This window comes from Dysidea avara, chromosome 9 (genome assembly GCF_963678975.1).
Source record: "Dysidea avara chromosome 9, odDysAvar1.4, whole genome shotgun sequence".
Classification (NCBI taxonomy): Eukaryota; Metazoa; Porifera; class Demospongiae; order Dictyoceratida; family Dysideidae; genus Dysidea; species Dysidea avara.
In genome coordinates this window covers 6,280,488-6,300,919 of record NC_089280.1, presented here as the reverse complement: position 1 = coordinate 6,300,919, position 20,432 = coordinate 6,280,488, and the positions used below count along the sequence as shown (strand labels likewise).

Here is a 20,432-nt window from a genome sequence, read left to right as displayed (position 1 = left end):
ATACAAATTTAGTTATGCATATGCCAAGGACGCAAGCGAGGACGTATCCTCATCAGAACACTATAACATACTTATTAAATAGTTCCTTGTAGTTTGCTACCACCTGATTAAGTCAAGTGTCTCTAGACTGTTAATATCCTTCCCGTTCAGTATCTCTCGCCCCACTCTCGCCACCGAAGTATTAGAATATAAAGGCATCAATTGGAATTACATGTAGGCATTAATTGGAATTACACGTCAGCAGAAATGGCCGGAGTAACGTTGACTGAAGTTCCACCTGCAGGGTTTAATTTCGACCTCTGCCATAGGTATGCGTCCTCTACAATGCTGCGTTGTGTAACCACGTGTGTGCCTCTAGGAACAAATTGTTGGAAAAGAGCGGAATGAAGATGCCTAATAGTGTAAAAACAGGCACTACCATTGCTGGGATACTCTACAAGGTAATATACCTATATGTGTACTATAAACTAGGGTGGTTTATTGAGCAATGGTGCAGGGCTTATCCAAACACATTCTTATACAGCGCATGCGCGGAAACCCGTAGGTTATTCTTTGTTTTCCATCCTCCTTCGTTTGCATGTGGGCAGGGATTTCTTTCACTAACCCTCCTGCATGCAAGGACTACGATTTGTAACTCTTTAAAATTCTGTCTTGACCATTGTCTGATTCCATTATACTTTTGCATGCTGTTTTTACCTATTACATGTACTGCAGGAAAACAGTGTGACCATGTATGTTGACTTTCACTTTTGACCATGGTTGTAGATCGTATATCCCTTGCATGCTGCAGGGATATACGATCAGAAGAAGCAGCTAGTACAAAAATTTATTTGGATCAATCTTAGTTCTTGTAATATTGCGCATGCATGCAGGGGGGGGGGGGGGGGGGGGTGAGGTGAGTAGGACATGGTGTCACAGTTTTGCATAATTCCAATGATAATTACATGATGAAAACCTAATGTACCAACTACTTGCATCATTGTAGTACCAAAAAGTCGATTGTATTTACTAAGAATTAGTGCTTAAATGAAATGTACTGCATTTGTTCAATGGTTTGAAGAGTGCATTATTCAAATGGCATAAACTAAGTTTGAATTTTGTACATGTACAACCTGGTTATGTTGGCAAGCAGAAGCTAGACTGCAAGAATCCGACTGCTCATTATGCCATGAACAGTTATTGCCGTGGGCAGTTACACTACACGAAGCCATTTGGTATCTGACAAGTTAATTAGTTTGTGTCCCCCAAGTGATCACGCACGCTGATCATTGCAAAGTACAGTTGGGACAAGCTGTAGAGGAACAAAATTCGTGAGTTATGTACTGCTGTAAAGTTTTTAAACAGCGGCTACATCTTGTTGTGTACTGTCTCCTGCTGCCATATCTTGTTAAACAGACAAATAATAGTGTCATCGTGAGAAATTCCATTTGCCAAAGGGAGCCAGAACAACAACTATTGTTAATGAATTAAGCTACAATACACTCAAAATTATGCCAAATGCATAATATCTATGTAGCTAACTGTAGCTATAGCTACATACAATGTTCACTAAAACTTCGAATGTTGCACTCAAACTCTCGAAGCGTAAAATTGACATTCGTTTATGCACTAGTAAGAATTAGTACTAGTAAGAATACAGTGAACATTAACACAGGTACCTGAAATACAATCAGTATTTATTCTAAATAATGTGTTATTGCAAAATTCACCATAGTATTGCTGGGGATTACTGGTGATTAGTAGATAAAACAGTTTCTACTGTAGTGAAGTACCACTTCTAAAAATAATCACAGCACTAAACTTCACAGTTTGCTAAGGCTCAACCCTATGGTAGAGTGGGTACGTCATGCAATTTATCATGATGTTATGTCCTACCAGGGTGTCTAACTGCATTGAGAAAAATTACTCAGAAAAAATCAATACGTTAAGTAACACCTCAGCTTGTTCATAGAATAAAGGCTTTTACCTTATCAACACCTATCATCAGTTCTCACCTGTGGAAGTACAAGTACAAACTTGCTTGTGCAAACTATACTACAAGTTCATATGAGTTCCATGATTAAATCACTGACAATTGTACTGAAAACAATAACTAATTGTAGAAAGTTTTTCTTATGCTAAAATAAATAAATAAATTGAATTGGTCATAGTATATAGTTTATTTATTTATTTAGAGAGTTTTTAGACAATGTGTAGCATCTCTGCAGAGTGCTACAGCATCTATTCTACATTAGAAGGGGTAGCTACTTCACATGTAATTTACTGGCCATATCATTTGTGTCTAATAGTGAAGGTTATAAACACCCAATTGATCTGCATAGAGAAGCTATTGGTGTTTTGTTTGTAGCAGTAATGTTTAATTTGAGTGTTTAATGCAGTTTTGTGTATGGCCTTCATTCATCATGACTATAAAAGCTTAACACCATTGTGGACAGTGCACATGCAACACAGCACACTACATTTACATGTACAGACACATAGACATGCACACACTAAAATAAATACACACAGACACACACTACATACAGTAGTGTAACTATGTTTCAAGCTAGAGTACAGTAGGTACAATATAGGATACATAGGAAATGAAATGTTGGTAAAAAGCTATATACGTATCTACAGTGCGTTCTGTACTACATTTTAAAGATTAATTAGGTTTAGAATGATTGGAAATTCTAGGGCACAGAAGTTTTAATAATAAGACCATGTGTATAATTTGTTTTACTGTGCAAGGAACAAGTGTAGGATTATATACTGTATCTGTTTTCTCTGATGTTATAATACATGGTAACCGATCAAGAAAATCAATGTGGCTACACGAGGCTACACCTTGTAATAAACAAGCTGATAATATGTTGTGTTTATGAGTTTGTGTTGATGTGGTGGGGTCCCTCCCTTAAGACACCCTTTACTCCCTACAGGCACCCTGAAGTTTTATTTGTTTCGGTTTAGTGGTTATGTGTATAAATGTTTAGCCTTCAAATTGATCAGTGTACCCAGGTCACCTTAATTTAATAAGGTGTAAAGATTCCGCTATGCATTATTGTGTGATGTGTGTATATGCGTATGTGCGTGTGTAGATAGTTTAGTGTCCGTGTGCATGAGCATGTACGTGCCAGATTGGTGTTATTGTTGTTTTCTTGAGCAAGAAACTTTTCTCATATTGCGTTAGTCTGTCCAGCTGTTTAAATAGGAACCTGGTGGCCTGGTGTCAACTGGGGAAGCAGCCCACCCAGCTGTAACATCAATGGGTACCTGTTATTAACTGGGAAAGCAATGTCCACACCTCACACAACTGGTGAAGGTCCATGTGGGACTTTGGGTGGCTACACCTTCACCTGTGGGACATGGTACAGCCTCCTGCAGTTTACTAGTTCTATTCCAGGAATTTGCCTGTGCTGACTACTAACAACTGTTCAAAGACTTTTGCTTTGTGTTTGCATATGTGCGTGTGTGTGTTGTATTGTGCATGCATGCATGTTGCATGTGTACTGTGTAGTACCATACATGTCATTATTCACAGGATGGAGTAATATTAGGTGCCGATACAAGAGCCACAGAGGTAAGAAGTTATGCCACATCATGTAACAGCTCACGTATTTTTCATCATCTCTAGGGCACCATTGTAGCAGATAAGAATTGTGCAAAGATACACTACATTGCTCCAAACATTTAGTAAGTCATTGTTGCCCACACATTTCTGTGTAGCATTTGATGTCTTTCATCAGAAACACGGGTTTACCATTTATGTAACTATAAAGCATGTGGCGTTAATCAGTACCTGTTATTTTATGCCTTCATACATTCAACATGTTCTAAAATAGGCTTCACTTACAAGCTATAATTTCTACAGACAATGCCAAGCATTGTGATCTCACAGATTTTAATCTCCACAGGATTGTTATAATGTTGGGGGCGATTTGTGGACAGTTATAGGGTGTGAAATTCCTTACTTAGTAGTCCAAAGGATTTGTTTTCTCGTAGACAAAGGCCTGTTCGAAATTTTATATTATTGGGACCATTGTACACACACTTGAAGTTTTGGAGATTTACAAACTGGTTCATGATGAAGCCGTTTGTAAATAGCATTTGTAATTGCTGATCCATGACAGTGGTAACATATCCTAAGTTAGTTGAAATTTACTTGGCGAGTGTGTGAGCAAGGTGGGGCGTGTTGGATTGGTATTTTTGGAGGAAAGCTATCATTGGCCTTGTATGGTATTATGGAACAATAACGTCCTTCGACTTGGATGATGGTAGATATGACCTCTGATGAAAACGCCATGTATCCACCTGAGTGTAGACACAAATACTAGCTAAAGATACAGTTTTTGTAGAAGTACAGTAGCATATCATCATACAGTGTGTTAGTGCTGTCTAGTAGGAATCATGAAGGTTTGGGCTTTCCTACCCGTAAATATTACTTAACTCACTTTTTCGTCGCTCCAGCTTGGTAGGGTTGGTTAGGTACATACAATCAAGCCCAGAGATGTCTTCTGAGCAACCCCAAACCCTTCCAACAAGTTTCTATGTTTTTTTTTAAGTTTCTATTTAACTGAATTCTATATAACTGACTAACTAACTGTGACTGATTCCTTCAGCCAAGCATACTCTACTGCAGGTAATGCTACTGGCTTGATTCTTTACTGTTTGACATCGCTTCATCCCAAGACATGCTTTTTTGCCCACCGCAGCAACGAAAGTGCACGGTTTCGGCCTACTACAGCAACGAAAGTGCATGGTTTCGTATGTACGTACCTTTGTCCTCCTTTGTGTTCCAAGAAACAAGAGAGATCGCCCCCTTCTGTAGCTGTAATAGTAGTGGTTGTTTAATCCCTACTTCAACCTTTGCTACTTTATGGACAGGCTAGTATATGACTAAAGTACAGTAGGAATTAAATGTACACTAGTGGAAAGCTGCAGGTGTAGATGGCCTTCCTTGCTTCATTACTTTTTATTGACGATCCCTACTCAAATGTAAAATTTCTAACTTTTTCTTGCTTTTGTAGTTTAACGTTTGAATGTTAAAATTCTGACATTTGTTGTGCTTAAATTGGCATATGATTTGAGAAATGTTGACTGACATTTACCTGTGTTTTGCTGGTATTAGCTTCTACCAGACACTGTCAGTCCAACTACTGTATGAGGCTTATTTCATGTACATGTTCACATAACTGTATTATCAATTGTGGGAGTATGAATGTTGATACCAAAGAATATATGAATGTCAAAAATATTTGTGCCTTATTTTTTGTAGTAGAGGTATAGACAATAGAGTGTGGAATAATAATGTCAAATTATGTAATGTTTAATCTTCAATCAACATTTGAACATTTAACTTAATTGTGTTCTCAGGACGTAGCTAGGCTTCTACAGTACTTACAAGCTATAATTTCAGTAGACAATGCCAAGCATTGTGATCTTGCATTTTAGTCTGTCTCAGAGAATTGGTAATTTTTTGATGTTGGGGGCAATCTGTGAAAAATCATAGGGCGTGAAATTTCTTACTTGGTAGCTCAAAGGATTTGTTTCCTCTTATACCTAAGGAATTTTTATATTTGTGGGGCTATTGTACACACAATTTGCACACTAAAACTTTTGGAGATGTGAAACTAGTTCATGACGAAGCCATTTGTGTATAACAATCGTAATCACTGGCCCGTGACAGTGAAACATGTCTCAAGTTGTTCAGCCTACATTTGACTTTGTTTGTGACTGATATCTTTTTGTCAAGTTGGATGATCTCTAGATGTTTCCTTGTAATGGTTTATAGAGATCAGGCCTTGAGCAAGTGTCAAACTTTCCTGTTGTTTGTTTAACATTTATTCATTCTTATCTCATGCAAACAGTAAGCTCCAAACCTAACTGGAATATGGTCAGGGGATTAAGAAAGAGAAATAATGGAGTTGCTTTTGAAAATTATTAGTTTTTGTGTGTGTACTGTTGGTACCCTAGCCCCACTATCATTGATGGTTTGGCAGTTTTGCTGTCAGCCCTAACTATGAGGCATATTTCAGTACATGTTCACATCACCAAATCATCTACGTGTGTAATTGGTGATCAAATTGGGCTTATAAGCACTCAAGCATTTGGTGACAACGGAAAAAGAATGTTCTCTATTACTTCTTCATTTCCTATATACGTATTGTATAGTAATGGTCAAGATTCCAAAGACATTACAGCTTTGAATTTCATACATGTTAAATGAAGCATGTTAAGCCTCAATTTTGAATTTGGTATTTGAGATTGTTATGTGTATTTCTAACTATACAGTACATTAAACAATTTTTTAGTTGTTTTTGTGCCTTTGGAGTATTATAATAGGCTTCATCTTCTAAGTTTTTTTAAAGATCTTATCAACACCATTCAAGCTCTGTGGTTTCACAGATTTTAATCAATTGGTTAATTGCATGTTTGGGGGCAATCTGTTAGAATTAATAGGAGGGAAATTCCAAAATTAGTGGCTGAAAAGATTTATGCCTTGACAAACTCTTCTAAGACTTTATGATATATGTGGGACTATTGTACACGGATTCTCACACCAAAAGTTTTGGAGATGGAACCTTTTGTTTTGAACAGTTTAATCACTAGCCTGTGATGTTAATTAAAACTTGTCCTAAAGTTTGCTTGGCAACTGGCTACAGGAAACAAGTGGCTTGTTTTATGAAACATTGTATGTCTCCATGAGTATTTCAATGCGTGCTATATACGTACTCTGTAATATGGTGTATGGAGATCAGGGCTTTTTTGCACTTCATTTATTCAGGGATGACAGCAATCAGCCAATGGACGGCTATTTTGTCCTATAACATACAATATGTTTTCAGTTTAAAGGTTGGGTGGCTGGAGCAATAACCACAGTAGTGAGTCCCATCCCATCCTGGGCACCAAACCTGGAATCTTTCGATTACCGGGCCAATCCCAATCATTTGGTCTTGAAGAAGTGCTTGGTGTTTAAATGAAATTCAGCATTTAAACATACTCCAAATATGACTAGGAAACTGGTTGTGAAATTGTTGTTGTGATGTGTATTCAGTGGAAAACCTACATGCAACATAACTTTGTCAATCCTTAGCGTTATCAATTACTACAGCATGCATGCGCATATCTTGTACCAATCTGACCACAACCAACTACATATGATACAATTGTGTACAACAAGATGTCATAATAGAAAAGCAACAATGTGGAAATAAACATTGTTCTTGCTCTAATGGAAAGGCCACAATGTACAGTGTAGTGTGTTAATTGTAGATGTTAACTTGTGCTCTGTAAGTACTACTACCATAGTAATCTCTGTACTTCAGGTACAATATCAATTTGTAATCATTTGGTTTCCTTAGTTTTTAAATGTGCCAATTAAGGTACGTAGATTAATATTATTGATTTGTACTGTTAAAAATTGACTTCCACCTTATTCAAGTTTATATGTTTGCATTTACAATTCTTATGGTGTGCAATAAGTGTGATACAGTTGAACCTATGGGACCAACCAAATGTCCATTTACTGTGTTTGAGACACTCATCACTTTTTCTTTATTTAAAGACATCCCTTGTAGTAGAAACAATTGTTATTCATATACACAGCATATGGTAGCTATGCATACAATGAAACTTATTACAAGTTAGGACACTTGATAATCTGTTCTGTTATCAGGACACTTTTAGTTTGCTATGCGTATGTACAGGTGTACACCATCATCAGTGTAACTTATTGTATATATCTCATGTGTAGCTGTTGTGGAGCTGGTACAGCTGCTGATACTGAGAATGTGACAGAATTGATCTCCGCTAACCTTGAGTTACACCGCCTGTCCACTGGTAGAAAGGTGAGGACCACAAATGAGGCTACTATTGATACACTGTACATATGTGTTGTTTACCTGTAGTCTCGTGTGAGCACTGCTTGTAGGATGCTAAAGCAGTATTTGTTCAGGTGAGTTTGTGTTGTGTCCTTTGTATACAAATTTGTATTGCATTAAACACTTCTTTCTTTCATGTCACCACTAGCCTACATTGCACACACAAGATTTTTGTCATCACACAAAACCGATTGCATGTGTATTACCACAGTGATCAGCCTCCCAAAAATTAGGGATATTTTGCTGTGTTGGAAAATGCAGGACCCCTTCAATGAGTTCAGCATTTAGCACTTATGCCTCATCTTCAGTCATAACATTCAATGCTGTAAAATGCCTGAGCAGTGAGCTATAGGCATCAGGTGAAGGGACTATACTGTGTACAGACCTGTTATGTGTTAAGAGGTCATCTATCTACTTAAAAATTCTGATCGAATTGTCAGATTTACAGTGTGTATCATTTGTGTACAAAGTGACCTACCTAATGTAGCAGTGTGTTAGAGCAAACCAGTATCCTCGGACCAGGTTTCACTGTGGAGGCCAAGCCTTTTAGGTTGGTTGGTATTTGAGTGTTTAATAAATGTAGTATGGTGTAGGAAGCAATGTTTGTTGCCTGGAATCTTGGGCTGATGCAATCATGTACAATTGTGAAAGAACGTGTGAGAGTTTGGTGAAGTTCAGCTCGGTATGGAGGTGTGTTTATCGTAGGAGATGTCATTAATCAGAACCTTCCCATACATCCAGTACATAATACTAATTATGTGATGTAGCAACTTTTCTGGTTGATGTTTCTAGTACAAAGATTTACCAAATAAGCATCACCACATCACCACTAATCGACCACTAACTATATCAATAGTTAGCACTAGAAATACAATCCATCATTATTGTGATTTGTGATATACCAGTGGCTGACCAATCATGTTTATTGAATTTGATCAATTGTAATTAACAATTACACAGATTAATTCAATGGTGTAATGTTGTTGACCCCAAGAATGATTTGCAAATTATATTGCACTGGAGATTTGATATTAAGCTAGGAGAACTTATCTGATTTATTTTCTTATCTGTATGTACAAGATAGCCTGGCAAAATTCATGCTAAACAATTAAGTCACCAAACACAGCTATTCAGTATTTGGCCTGGAAAGTCATGCCACTTTTGGTTAGTCCCAAAACACGAAGAATTATATTCTGCTTTTTGAGGACCCTTGAAGGCTTGTAACTTGAGATTAATTATTTTGTATTCTCACATACTTTTATTTTCTAGTTGTTTCCATTTCAAATTCTGTAGTCTAGTATAGTGCTGAGTAGAGTTGTACCGATAATCGGATCGGTAATCAGTAGAATCAGTAGAATAATTAGCTGTTTTTACCATAATCAGAAATCAGTTGTAATGGGCTGTGGCCAGCAGATTATCAGCTTCAGCAGCTGCAGTACCACTGGAGGGCTGGTGTCAAAGGCTCTGGTATGTACTTGGGTAATTTGTTTATGTTTTGTGGTAACTACAAAGATAAACAGTGATGGTTCGGGCTCTAGCCCACTTGTCTGACTAGCAACTTTGATTGAGATAAGTGTACAATTTCACAGAACTAGCTCTACTTTTAATGGAGTGTGCACAAATATAATTGTAGAGACCTACAATCGGGTATCGGCTAACTATCGGTAAAACAGGGTAAAAAGATATCGGATATCGATTTTCCCTAAAAAGTGGGAATTGGTACAACTCTAGTGCTGAGTAGTTTAGACGGTACGATATTGTTACTTGATATTGCGGTATAATTGTTAATATCGGTACGCCTTAGGAACATCTTTTTCTCAAGACAGAATTGTATTGGCAAGCTCATTGCAATATATTATTCTATTGCAGTATGTTATTCTACACCAGTCTGTATCCTTTCATATGTACACTTTTCATAAAAAGTGGTGAAGCTTAAGAAGACTGTTTAAAAAAAATACGCATTAAGAAATAAAAACAGATACCATGGTTTAACTAAATACTCAGTATATTGCTCGCACTAGTTTAGTACCTTTGATGGAGTAAAATTTGAGCTAAAGAGTGAGGATTTTGTTATCAAAGTTGTTTAAAGTGTTCTGATACACATGTTACAGCCTGTATATGTAAGAATTTTATTGCTGCTTGATGAACATATCTGTTATGAAGCCAAACACTTTGTTATCTGGTTGATTTGTTGTTGGAAATCTAGGCCTGTCACAGCCTTCCAAAAATTGTTCTGAAATTAGTACTTCACTACATGTATCCTTCACAAATTGACTGGTTATTGTGAATTGACCAGTGTTTATATACTAGAGTATTCAGCTACTGATTGTGCGTTTTACCGTATAGTAAAAAACTTTGGCGGTAAAAAAGTGTGACGAAACCCTTCTGTTGAAAAAATTGGCGGAAAAACTTTGGCGATTGAAATAATACTCGCCAAAGTTATTACCGCCAAAAATTTTACTGTACGGTACGTAAGGATATTAGCTAAACAACAAGGTGTCAACTCATCAGTTAAGTAGTGTAGTAAGTGTATAGGTAGCTACTGATCTAGCAACATGGTAGCAAAGGTGCGTGCTTCGCGGCTATCTCCTTCGATTCAGAGAGCGACCGTATTTACTTTTCCAGTGAACTCCAGTAGCAGAGGTTATCACGTATATCAAAGCATTTGGCCAGATCCATCGCGAGACGATGAACTAGCTGACATGCGAACGGCCGGGAAGCCGGCTGGAAATTCTATCCCAAGGAGTGCTTACACTGAACAGTGGGACAAATTCCTAGGAATGATCTCATAAGTCAGCTCGATCTTTATTGCGTGGTGGTACGAACTAGCCTTCATCTCAAGTTCTAGTTACTCAATGTGCTCGTAAAATAATTGGCGAAAAAAACTTTGGCGAATTGAACGCTATTCGCCAAATTCGTCAAAGTTTTTTACCGCCAAAGTTTTTTACTATACGGTAGTTTTGTGTATTAATTGACTTGCTACTGCCTTGTTGTAATTACAGTAAAACTGGTGTGATATACCCTTTGGACCAACTCAAAGTGTCCTGCCTCTTGATTTTCTACAGTGGTTAATATGCTAACATAATAATTCGATACCTTATGTATGATTATTCTTTGTGAACTTGGCTACTTATATTTCAAAGGTTGGGATAGCGGTCAGTTAGAAACCATCTGTATTCACATGATGTGTATCTAATCAACATCATCTTTTTGGCGTTGTGTCATTCTCAGCAAGATGATAGCCATGATATCCTACTTGTGATGTGGTTTAGCTATTTATCCTTCAACCCGCATACACCAATATATCGGCATTTTGTTATAAAGCTTGAAATATGCACAATTATTATCAATGGATGAATGTGTGATGGCTTCTAAACCAGCAGTGTATGGAGCTTGTCTAAATACATTAGTTCAAAAACCACCTATCACTGGAAAGTACGTATATTCATTGGGCTACTTAGACAGCTATGAATAATCGTAACACATTTACTTACTTGTTATGATGCATTTGAAGATCAACGTCTGGTTTCCCCTACCTTGTGAACGCATGGTAAGTGTCTGACTCACGTCAGCTTTATATGCTGTGATTCTCCAATAAATGGCAACGCTACAGTACAGTACAGTACTAATGTTTATTTTAGCTCGATACAGTGAACTGAAAGGGAGTTATGATTGTTTTTCTGAAGGTATGCAGCTAGTGAGTTTGACCCCATACTTTTCAAAGGGTAAATCCCTAGGTATCATTTTAGTCCTTATTACATCATGAATATAATGGCACAAATTGCGTAGCCACACAGTTATTGGTTCAACAGCTATAGCGTTTTGTTTGAGGCCATGTGTAAAAACCGATTTGTTGGCATATGCGTTTTCGATACATTGTTACTAATAATTACATGTGGGTTTAAGAGTTAACTAATTCTTCACTTTCTTCTTGGTGAATAGTTACCGGAGCCTTACACAAGGCTTGTGACAATTAGATAGTAAGCTTTCTTCTTGAATGAGTACTTTGCTACACAAAAACAATTCATTTGGGTTCGGTCAACTTTTTGGTTTACAAAAAAGGCCTTTAAAGTCTTGTTTTAATTGACAGCAACTTTACAGAGATGGGATTATATTGTTGTTAAGGCTATCTCATGCTTGTATATTTACTACATATGTTGACTGTACATGTGAATCTAATTGAGACAAACTAACATGTACATCTCCCATATTTATCCTTACTCTGTATATAGTGTATGGCATGTAATTCTTTCTGTTTTTCCCTCCCAGATATCAAGGTTACGTCAGTGCAGCACTAGTGTTGGGAGGTGTGGACACTACTGGTGCATACTTGTACACTGTGTACCCTCATGGAAGCACTGATAAACTACCTTATGTCACTATGGGTGAGTTGTAGGTACTAACCAGCCAGTTAGCATGACTTTTGTGCTAATATTCACTGTGTTTTCTGTAATACACTGGAACCTCTTATTTGAGATCTACGTAGTTTCCATTGCTTCCTGTATGAGTGTATGGAAATATGGAAGTGTACAGAGGCTGGGTGAAGATAGCATAGGATGTTATGGCTTGTAGTACACTTTATATGGTGGAGGTTGTGAAGTGATTTTGTTATTAAACTGCTCGCTCATTTCATTTGATAGGAAACATGTAAAGTAAACAAGTTTTAATTCTTTAAATGCTCAGGTGTATGAGGCTTTGTTCTGAAGTTATAACCAAGTGACAGTATTTACTATGTTTGGAGTTTATCTACGTAAGTAGGAGGTGCTCATGGTTTGTCCACTAAATGTATTGTTTCTTTGCCTCCCTGAACATGTTGTAGTACAAGCCAGTCCATATTTCAAGCATGGGAGAACTTTCTAAACCAGACATCTCATTTTCAGAAAATTTGTTGTCTGTCTTTAATTGATAACTGAGCTTGGTTTACTCTGTGAAGTTTTTAGTCCCGAATCCATATTGAGGCTAAAATCTTCTTCAAAAGAACTTCAAAGAGCCCTACAAAAGAATAGCTGATGCACGTAACAGAGTGTGTGAGAGATCAAAGGAAACAAATGTGCTTAAATTACCTTCATTAACACTGGACATAATTAATATGTTAGTCCTTTTGTAAGACAGTCTAACAACTAATACAACTTCACAAAAAAGTCTACCAGTAATCATTCTACAAATGGTTAAATGATGCATTGAAAAATTGAAAATATGTGCATGAGTAATTGTACATGTACCTCAAACAATTTCAGACACACTCACTGATCATTCAAAAAAGGTTGTGTGATACATTTTGTTTGAGGATCAAAGCCTTTTAGTGTTGTACTGCCATTAAGAGTAGACTTTAGATACAAACCTCTCAGATGACAAAGGGTTGAGTGATATATTGCATTGAAGAATCAAAGGATAATAGCTGTATTACTAATCATCATTAGGCCAGTCTTTAAGTGACTGTAAGACATATTGCAGTTGGTAAAAGGGCTGAAGTAGTCTTGTCAGAACTTTACTGCAACAAATTGCCAAAAATGAAATCGCTTAGTTTTGTCTGTGTGTAGATCAAAGGCATTACATCTACCTCAAACAATTTCAGACATACTCGCTAGTCATACAAAAATGGTTGCGTGATCCCTAGGATCAAAGCCAATCAGTGTAGCACCATTCAGTGTAGACTTCAGATACAAACCTCTCAAATGATATTGTGTGCATAGATCAAGGGTAATGTTCTAATTGTCATTAGGCCAGTCTTTATGTCATTGTAGAAAATAATCTAGCCCTCACATTATTACAACAAGCTGCCAAAAATGAAATTGCTGAGTTTTGTCCAGTATTGGTTAAATACATATGACCACATCTGACGTAATCACAGATTTTTAAAAATCAAATTGTGTATAATTAAAAGTAAAATTACAACACAGCCAAGAAACACTATAGTGAAGCTTTATCGATAACTTTATAACTTTGTAGTTACAATGTTACAAAATAGTACAGGGCTGTGGATTAGAACAGAAATATTGGTTAGCGAGTATAGGGAAAGTAAACTACAGGTGTTATTACCATGGTTATGATGTGTGAATGCAATGATATACGGAGATCGACTTGTGCCATCATGTGTAGGTGAATTCATTGTTGGAAATAATACATCAGTACTTTACTCATTGTAACGTATGCTTTGTAATGTAGAAATTTAGGCTTGCACTATTGTGTCAAGTTTTTTGCAGTACCAAGTAATAATCACTGGCACTCATTGTCATACTAACAGCAAAATATGAGGTAGTAATAACATTGAACATAGTATAAATATCAGGAAATCCAGAGGCAATGGATGTGCTTGCAATGCTTAACAAATGCTAGCTGTGTAGTAATGGGCTAGTGTACTTCAATTGACTGTCTGTAATAACTTCTACAAATGATTTACATGTAGTGATGCATTGAAAAAATGTGCACACGTGTGTATCAAAGGCATTACATGTACCTTAAACAATTCAGACACACTCTTTGTTCATTCAAATGCAATACATTTTGTGTGTGAGGATCCAGTGTAGCACCATTCAATGTGGGCTTCAGGTTCAATCCTCTCAAATGACAAAGGATTGAGTGATATGTTGTGTTGATGAATCAAAGGATAATACGTAGCTGTATTACTAATTATCATTAGGCCAGTCTTTAAGTGACTGTAAGACATATTGTAATGGGCTAAAGACTAAAGTAGTCTGGCCAGTACTTTACTACAACAAATTCCCAAAAATGAAATTGCTTAGTTTTATAAAGCTACTTACTTTTGAATATACAGCTGTATGGGTAGTGTTCTATTGAGAATCGGATCAGCATTGCTCTCTGCCACAATAAAAAAGAAATCAGTCAAGAAAGATTAACGAAATGCAGTCTTTCCAATGTGATGTAAACAAACATTCACATCTCACATTTCTGTTGGTATACAATGAAACGAAGATTTTAAAACTCTGCTTGAGTGGACGATCAGGATGATATTCAGGGTTCTGTAATTGCAGCATTTTTTATCATCAAGACATTCAGATATTATCCAAGTACTGTACTCATTGTATTGTAGATTTATGTATTAGGCAGGTGCTATTACAGGATATATGTCAGTTTTTTGTAGATCCGGTTGCATAATTGTACTCATTTCGTTATCATATATAGCAAAATTGTGGGTACATATAATGAGAACATAGTAAATGATAGGCAATGGATGTACTTCAATTGACTGCAGTGCTTACCAAATATGCTAGCTGTGTAGTATGGGACAGATGTCCCTCTTGTAACTTGAGACCACGTGATAATAGTCTACGTGTAATAGACTCTATAGGAGTTAGTGGTGCATTGAAAGGTGTATGTGGAACTACATGTGCCTCAAAAAATTTCAGACACACTAGTCACTCAAAAAAGGTTGTGTGATACATTTTGTGTGTGAGGATCAAAGCCAGTTAGTGTAGTGCCATTCAATGTAGACTTCAGATAGATGACAAAGGGTTGAGTGATATATTGTTGTGTAGGCTAGTGGCTGTATTACTAATCATAATTACCCTAGTCTTTAAGTGGCTGTAAGACAGTAATGTGGTGATTAGAAAGACTAAATAATCTGGCCTGCAATCAGGAGCACTTAAGCTCCTACTGCAGTAACATGAAAGCACTGTGTTTTGTCTATCTAAATTATACTTGTGAGAACTTCAGCTAAGCATTACATTCACAATAGATCTGAATTACTGTACCACATTGTACACCCATGCACTTGCTGTACACTGTATCCTTGAGGAACAATTTGTTGTGAAGAACTACTTGTGGTTTAATAGAACCCCAGCACCATTGGCAATTGAATATTTTCACTGGCAGCATGTCACGTCTGTTGCTTTTAATTTCTTGTGCGTCTTGGTTTATGCATACCTCCATGCTGGGCTAGTGTTGTTGATACAAAATGTCATAGCATGATAGATATTACTGATACATATGTGTCTACTTAAAAATGGTGATTTCTAACAATCCTGGTTGCTTCTTGGTCCCAGGTTCTGGTATGACATTTAATTAAAGCTGTTATCATTTTTCTGGTGTTACTTTGCAGGTTCTGGGTCACTAGCGGCCATGGCAGTATTTGAATCTCGTTATCGACCGAATATGGAGGTGAGTTTTCTCCCAAACGTAGAACCTTTACTAGTGACCTACACACAATAGGTTGGTGAAGCTAAAGAACTTGTCCGAGATGCCATAGCAGCTGGAATATTCAATGATCTGGTAAGTATTGAAACAAATATCAAACTGTCAATACTGTATTACTATTTGTGCAGTGAATCTTTACTGGCATCTTAGGATTAATTTTTAGCTCTAAGTAGCATTTATTGTCCATTGAATTTGGCTGGTTTCAACTGTAGCTTTTCATAATGCGCTGTGTGTAACAAGTGTTGCTGTGCTGCCTTGTTTTACATATGATGTTTCATGTTAGAATAATTTCATTTGATGTCTAGAGGTTTAATGAGGTTACTGTCTATGATAAAGCCTGCAACGGAGTTAGCCTGTGGCCTCATGCCTGTTTGATCAAATTAAAATCACTTGAATATTGCGTTGTGGTCCTATAAGATGGTCTCATGTTGGTAACAAGGTCACCAGTAAACTCGTCTCTATTTAAATACTGTAAAATGTTATGCTTGAGGGACATTAAGCTTGATGCTAGTAGCTCATTTTTAAACATTAATCTTGTCTTATTGATTGTATGGCAACTAGTGTTACACTATGTAACATGTTGTGTAGGGTTCTGGTAGTAACGTGGACCTGTGTGTAATCACATCAAGAAAGGCACAGTATATTCGTCCCTATGAGATTGCCAACTTGAAGGGAGAAAGGTGAGTGATCTATAAACAGTGTATATTAGACCATTAGTTAAAAGTACATATATGGCATGCGTATGTGTGTAGTTAATTTTGTGTATGTGTGTCACTGGTAGTATACATAAGTTAGAGCACTATACTTAGTGCACAAAGTGGTGTTTGCATGGCCACATGGTTGACAAGTCATCAAGTATGCAAGTTAAACATCGAACTAGTTGACTTAATTGACTCTTAGTTAGTTTTCTAAAGTGTATAACAACAGTGGTTTTCTTCATGCCAGTATTAAGTCTCCCACTGCATTGGCCAACCAGTGACACAATACCCAAACTTACATGTAGTATGAGTGCACTTATATAATGCGTCCTTTTGTTCCAGGTCTGGTGACTACACTTACAAAAGAGGAACAACAGGTATGTGTTCATTCTTGTACGTGTAACTAGTGTCACAGATTTTGCATTGATGGATTTTCTACTTTAATTTGTGCACAGTATGGCAAGCTTCATGAGCTAACTGTTGAGTTTCATTTTGTTTAAATGTGCAGGCACTCAACTTTTCTGCCACTCAAAAGAGCATGTATCCCTCAGTAGTTTGATAAATTCTCTAATTGAGCAGTCAGTTTTAGATGTTGTATACTGTGTGCATATTAATAGGAAAGAAATTTTTGTTGATGTCTAGTTTTCAAATTCAATATTTGAGAATTGCCAGTATCTTACCTTTTGCATAGCTTATAGGTGAATCCTGAAGGTGTTACTATAGACTGGAGGGTGTCGACAAGAATTTGACTGCTGTATTAGGGTGTTTGACCACTTTTAGTGTGAAAATATTGTTGTGTTAAATTAAAAGGGCTCAAGATTACCTGAATTGTAAACTACTAGTGTAGCAGTAGACTAAATGTGGCAACTATAGCAATTCTGTATGAATGACTGACTAGTCACTAGTGATGTTTAAAGGTCCACTGAAATGGTAAAATACACTTTGGCTATTATCTATCCTTGCTACTAGTGGGGCAGTTACAAGCCAGTAGTGAATTTATGCTGGTATTGTGATGAAGAATGCTCGAGAACTCCTGTTAAAGGGACTGTAAATCAACAGTACAGTGGACGAACATGTCTGAGTTTATTTCTTAAGATGTTTTGAATACACTGAAGGGTCTAATACAGCAGATGGAGGTAGAGAAACGTGAGGAAAAACAATTGTGATGGTGCCACTGGCAAGACATCATCCCTACCAGGCAGAGAAGCGACTCAGGAAAGTGTAATATAGATACCATTGTTTGTTTCATGGCACTGCTAACTCAGTTTTGTAAACAAATCAAACTAATCTTACTTCAGTGAAGCATAATGAAGCGTGAGCTTCAATAGTGTGAAGCACACAGGCCAAGCTGCTACAGGCAACTACAGAACAACTCCACTATTGTTTTCCAGCAGAATGTTCAAGTAATCTTGGAACACTATGAAGTTGAAAAGGAGAGCTTTGGTATTGCCACCTGCACGTTAGACTTTCACTGTTTATCTACCTTTCCCATTGCAAAGTGTGTAATAACAGTGCTTCCGGTTCTTGGTCTTGGGTCACGTTGTGATATAACTAGACTTTGTGGCTTAATATCTCTGTACAACAACATAATTGAATTATTAAAAAGGTGCATTGCATGATACAAACAACCTATTTATTCAATAAAACGGCAAGTGAATTTTCCATTTCAGTGGACCTTTAGAGTCAACTTAGAGTGTAATACCATATAGCAGGTTTTTCTCGTGAGAACTTTAATCTCGCATTTTGGGAGCTTCACAATATTAAAATTCGCAACATCACATGGAGTTTTGTTTGGCAACATCTCATGGAGTTTTTAGTACCTGTAAAAAACTGTTGTGTTGGAACATTGGACAACATACCAGCTGCTTGTTTATGTACAAACCATATTTGTGATGACTCATTACCCAACACAACATGTGTTTCTTCACCAAACATCGCTGGACAGCTGCCCTGCTACCCTGTCTCCTGTAAATTTCAGTTGCCTGCATAAATTCATTGCATCACAGCTAACATGCTTATTTCATAATAAATTTTACTGCTTACATGAACACTTACAGGTGTATTACAATGAATAATAAATTTGTGTGCCTCACGAGATTAAGTGTTGCATGATTTTATTCTCGCAAGTAAATTTGTCTCCTAGCAAATCCTACTATACAGTAAAACCACTCAAAATGTGGTCTGCTGATGGAAATGACTGTACATAACTGTAACTGTTTGTAAGTGCTGTGGTAATAGTGTAGCTATGATGTTAACACACAATGATCCTAAGTGACTTCAATTAGAATACCTGTAGTTTGGTATCAACTGTATGTAATATTAGAGTAGAGTAATTGAATGGTGCTCTGTATTTAAAGTGTGCATGATTACTAATTTGTTCACTACTCTTTGAAGTTTGAATGCAACACTATTAGAATTAGTGAATTAGGCTGTGTGGATTTCATGTATTCCGACATGAGAGCTTTTTAGAAATACCACTTGTTTAGAGAGGATTTCTCTAAGCTAGCCAGTTTCACATGTAAAATTTTTCTAACTTTTTTACCCAACATATCATTAACAGCTGGAATAGTTTACCTCAGGAAGTAGTCTCAGCTCATACTATCGCTTCCTTCAAGTCGAAGTTAGACAACTATTGGTCTAGTTCAGGATGTGGATATGAACAAAGGCTTACAGCCTAACTCTACATAATTGTTTGTACTGTATGTATATCCGTACAATATTAATAATAATAAAGTAGTGTGGTGTGTTTCTATTGGAAGTACAAGTCTGATTTGACAACTAGTGTTACTATAGTGATAGATTCCCATAGCAACAGTATGACTGCTTAGTAAGGGTTGCTAGGTAACTGTTGCTAAGGTAAACATCACTGGGGAACAGTTTCTAAGCGTGATAGCAATGGTGATCGGTCTTTTGCAATGGTTATTTTTTGAATTTATGTTGCTTGGTAACAGTTGCTATGGTTCTTGGATTAATTTGTAATAGGACGGATGGCTGTGGTATTCGAGATTAATAGTTCTTGCATTGAAGGAAATGGTTATACAAACAAGTACAAGGCTGGTTTCTGGTCAATATTTTTTGTTTGTGAGAAAGTACAAACCTCCATGATCCTAATGTACATACAGTACTATCGTACTGTATGATAATACATTTGTGTGAATTATGCTGTTTATCTCATTGTAGCTGTACTGGACACCAAGGTACGCCAGTTTGTGGTTACATCAGAAACAGTATCAGCATCAGCTGAAGCAATGGAAACTTGAATATATCTCATGTTATATAGACCACTGTATCAGTTGTCGTGTATTATAACAGTTCTGTGATAAACATGATATGAGTAACACATACTAGTAGTAATGCTGTAACAATTGCAACAGTTGAATGTCATTGATGTTGTCAATGACACAATTACAGGCAGGTATATTTTTAATACAGGCATATACATGAATGTTTAGTAGTACATGAGTGTCACATGCATGTGAGGTGCATGTAATCTACATGATCCAGTGACATACATGCATGCTACAATAAGGGTGACATGAATGTACAAATCGCATGTATTTGCCATACATGTCATGTTGTAGGGAATACCGTACAGTGTAATAATTTAACGGGGGGGAATTTTGGCAAATTGTAGCAATTCGTCAATTTTTTCCTCGTCAAAGCTCACGTGACTGGTTAATTACAATACTGAAGTTTGCACATTCGTCAAAATTTTCCT

At 36.8% G+C, this 20,432-nt stretch overlaps 2 protein-coding genes across 2 annotated transcripts in view; one reads left to right on the top strand and one right to left on the bottom strand.

Moving 5' to 3' along the window:
• The window catches only part of LOC136266829 (CXXC-type zinc finger protein 1-like), a 184,069-nt gene that overhangs the window by 105,847 nt on the left and 57,790 nt on the right, over positions 1 to 20,432 (bottom strand). The window lies entirely within an intron of this gene.
• Positions 183 to 20,064, top strand: LOC136266828 (proteasome subunit beta type-7-like). Its single transcript, XM_066061854.1, has 12 exons — positions 183 to 308; positions 359 to 440; positions 3,524 to 3,562; positions 3,617 to 3,675; positions 7,736 to 7,829; positions 7,890 to 7,936; positions 12,132 to 12,247; positions 15,922 to 15,980; positions 16,032 to 16,091; positions 16,605 to 16,696; positions 17,057 to 17,091; positions 19,895 to 20,064. Exons 1-12 carry the CDS (start codon positions 247 to 249, stop codon positions 19,972 to 19,974), a joined length of 825 nt encoding a protein of 274 aa, XP_065917926.1. The 5' UTR covers positions 183 to 246; the 3' UTR covers positions 19,975 to 20,064.

Bases quoted from the DNA above. Each gene is read 5' to 3' on its own strand.
- LOC136266828 (XM_066061854.1), top strand. From the start codon at position 247: ATGGCCGGAGTAACGTTGACTGAAGTTCCACCTGCAGGGTTTAATTTC. The intron at 3,676-7,735 runs GTAAGTCATTGT...TCTCATGTGTAG, and splicing joins TACATTGCTCCAAACATTTA to CTGTTGTGGAGCTGGTACAG. The intron at 12,248-15,921 runs GTGAGTTGTAGG...GTTACTTTGCAG, and splicing joins ACTACCTTATGTCACTATGG to GTTCTGGGTCACTAGCGGCC.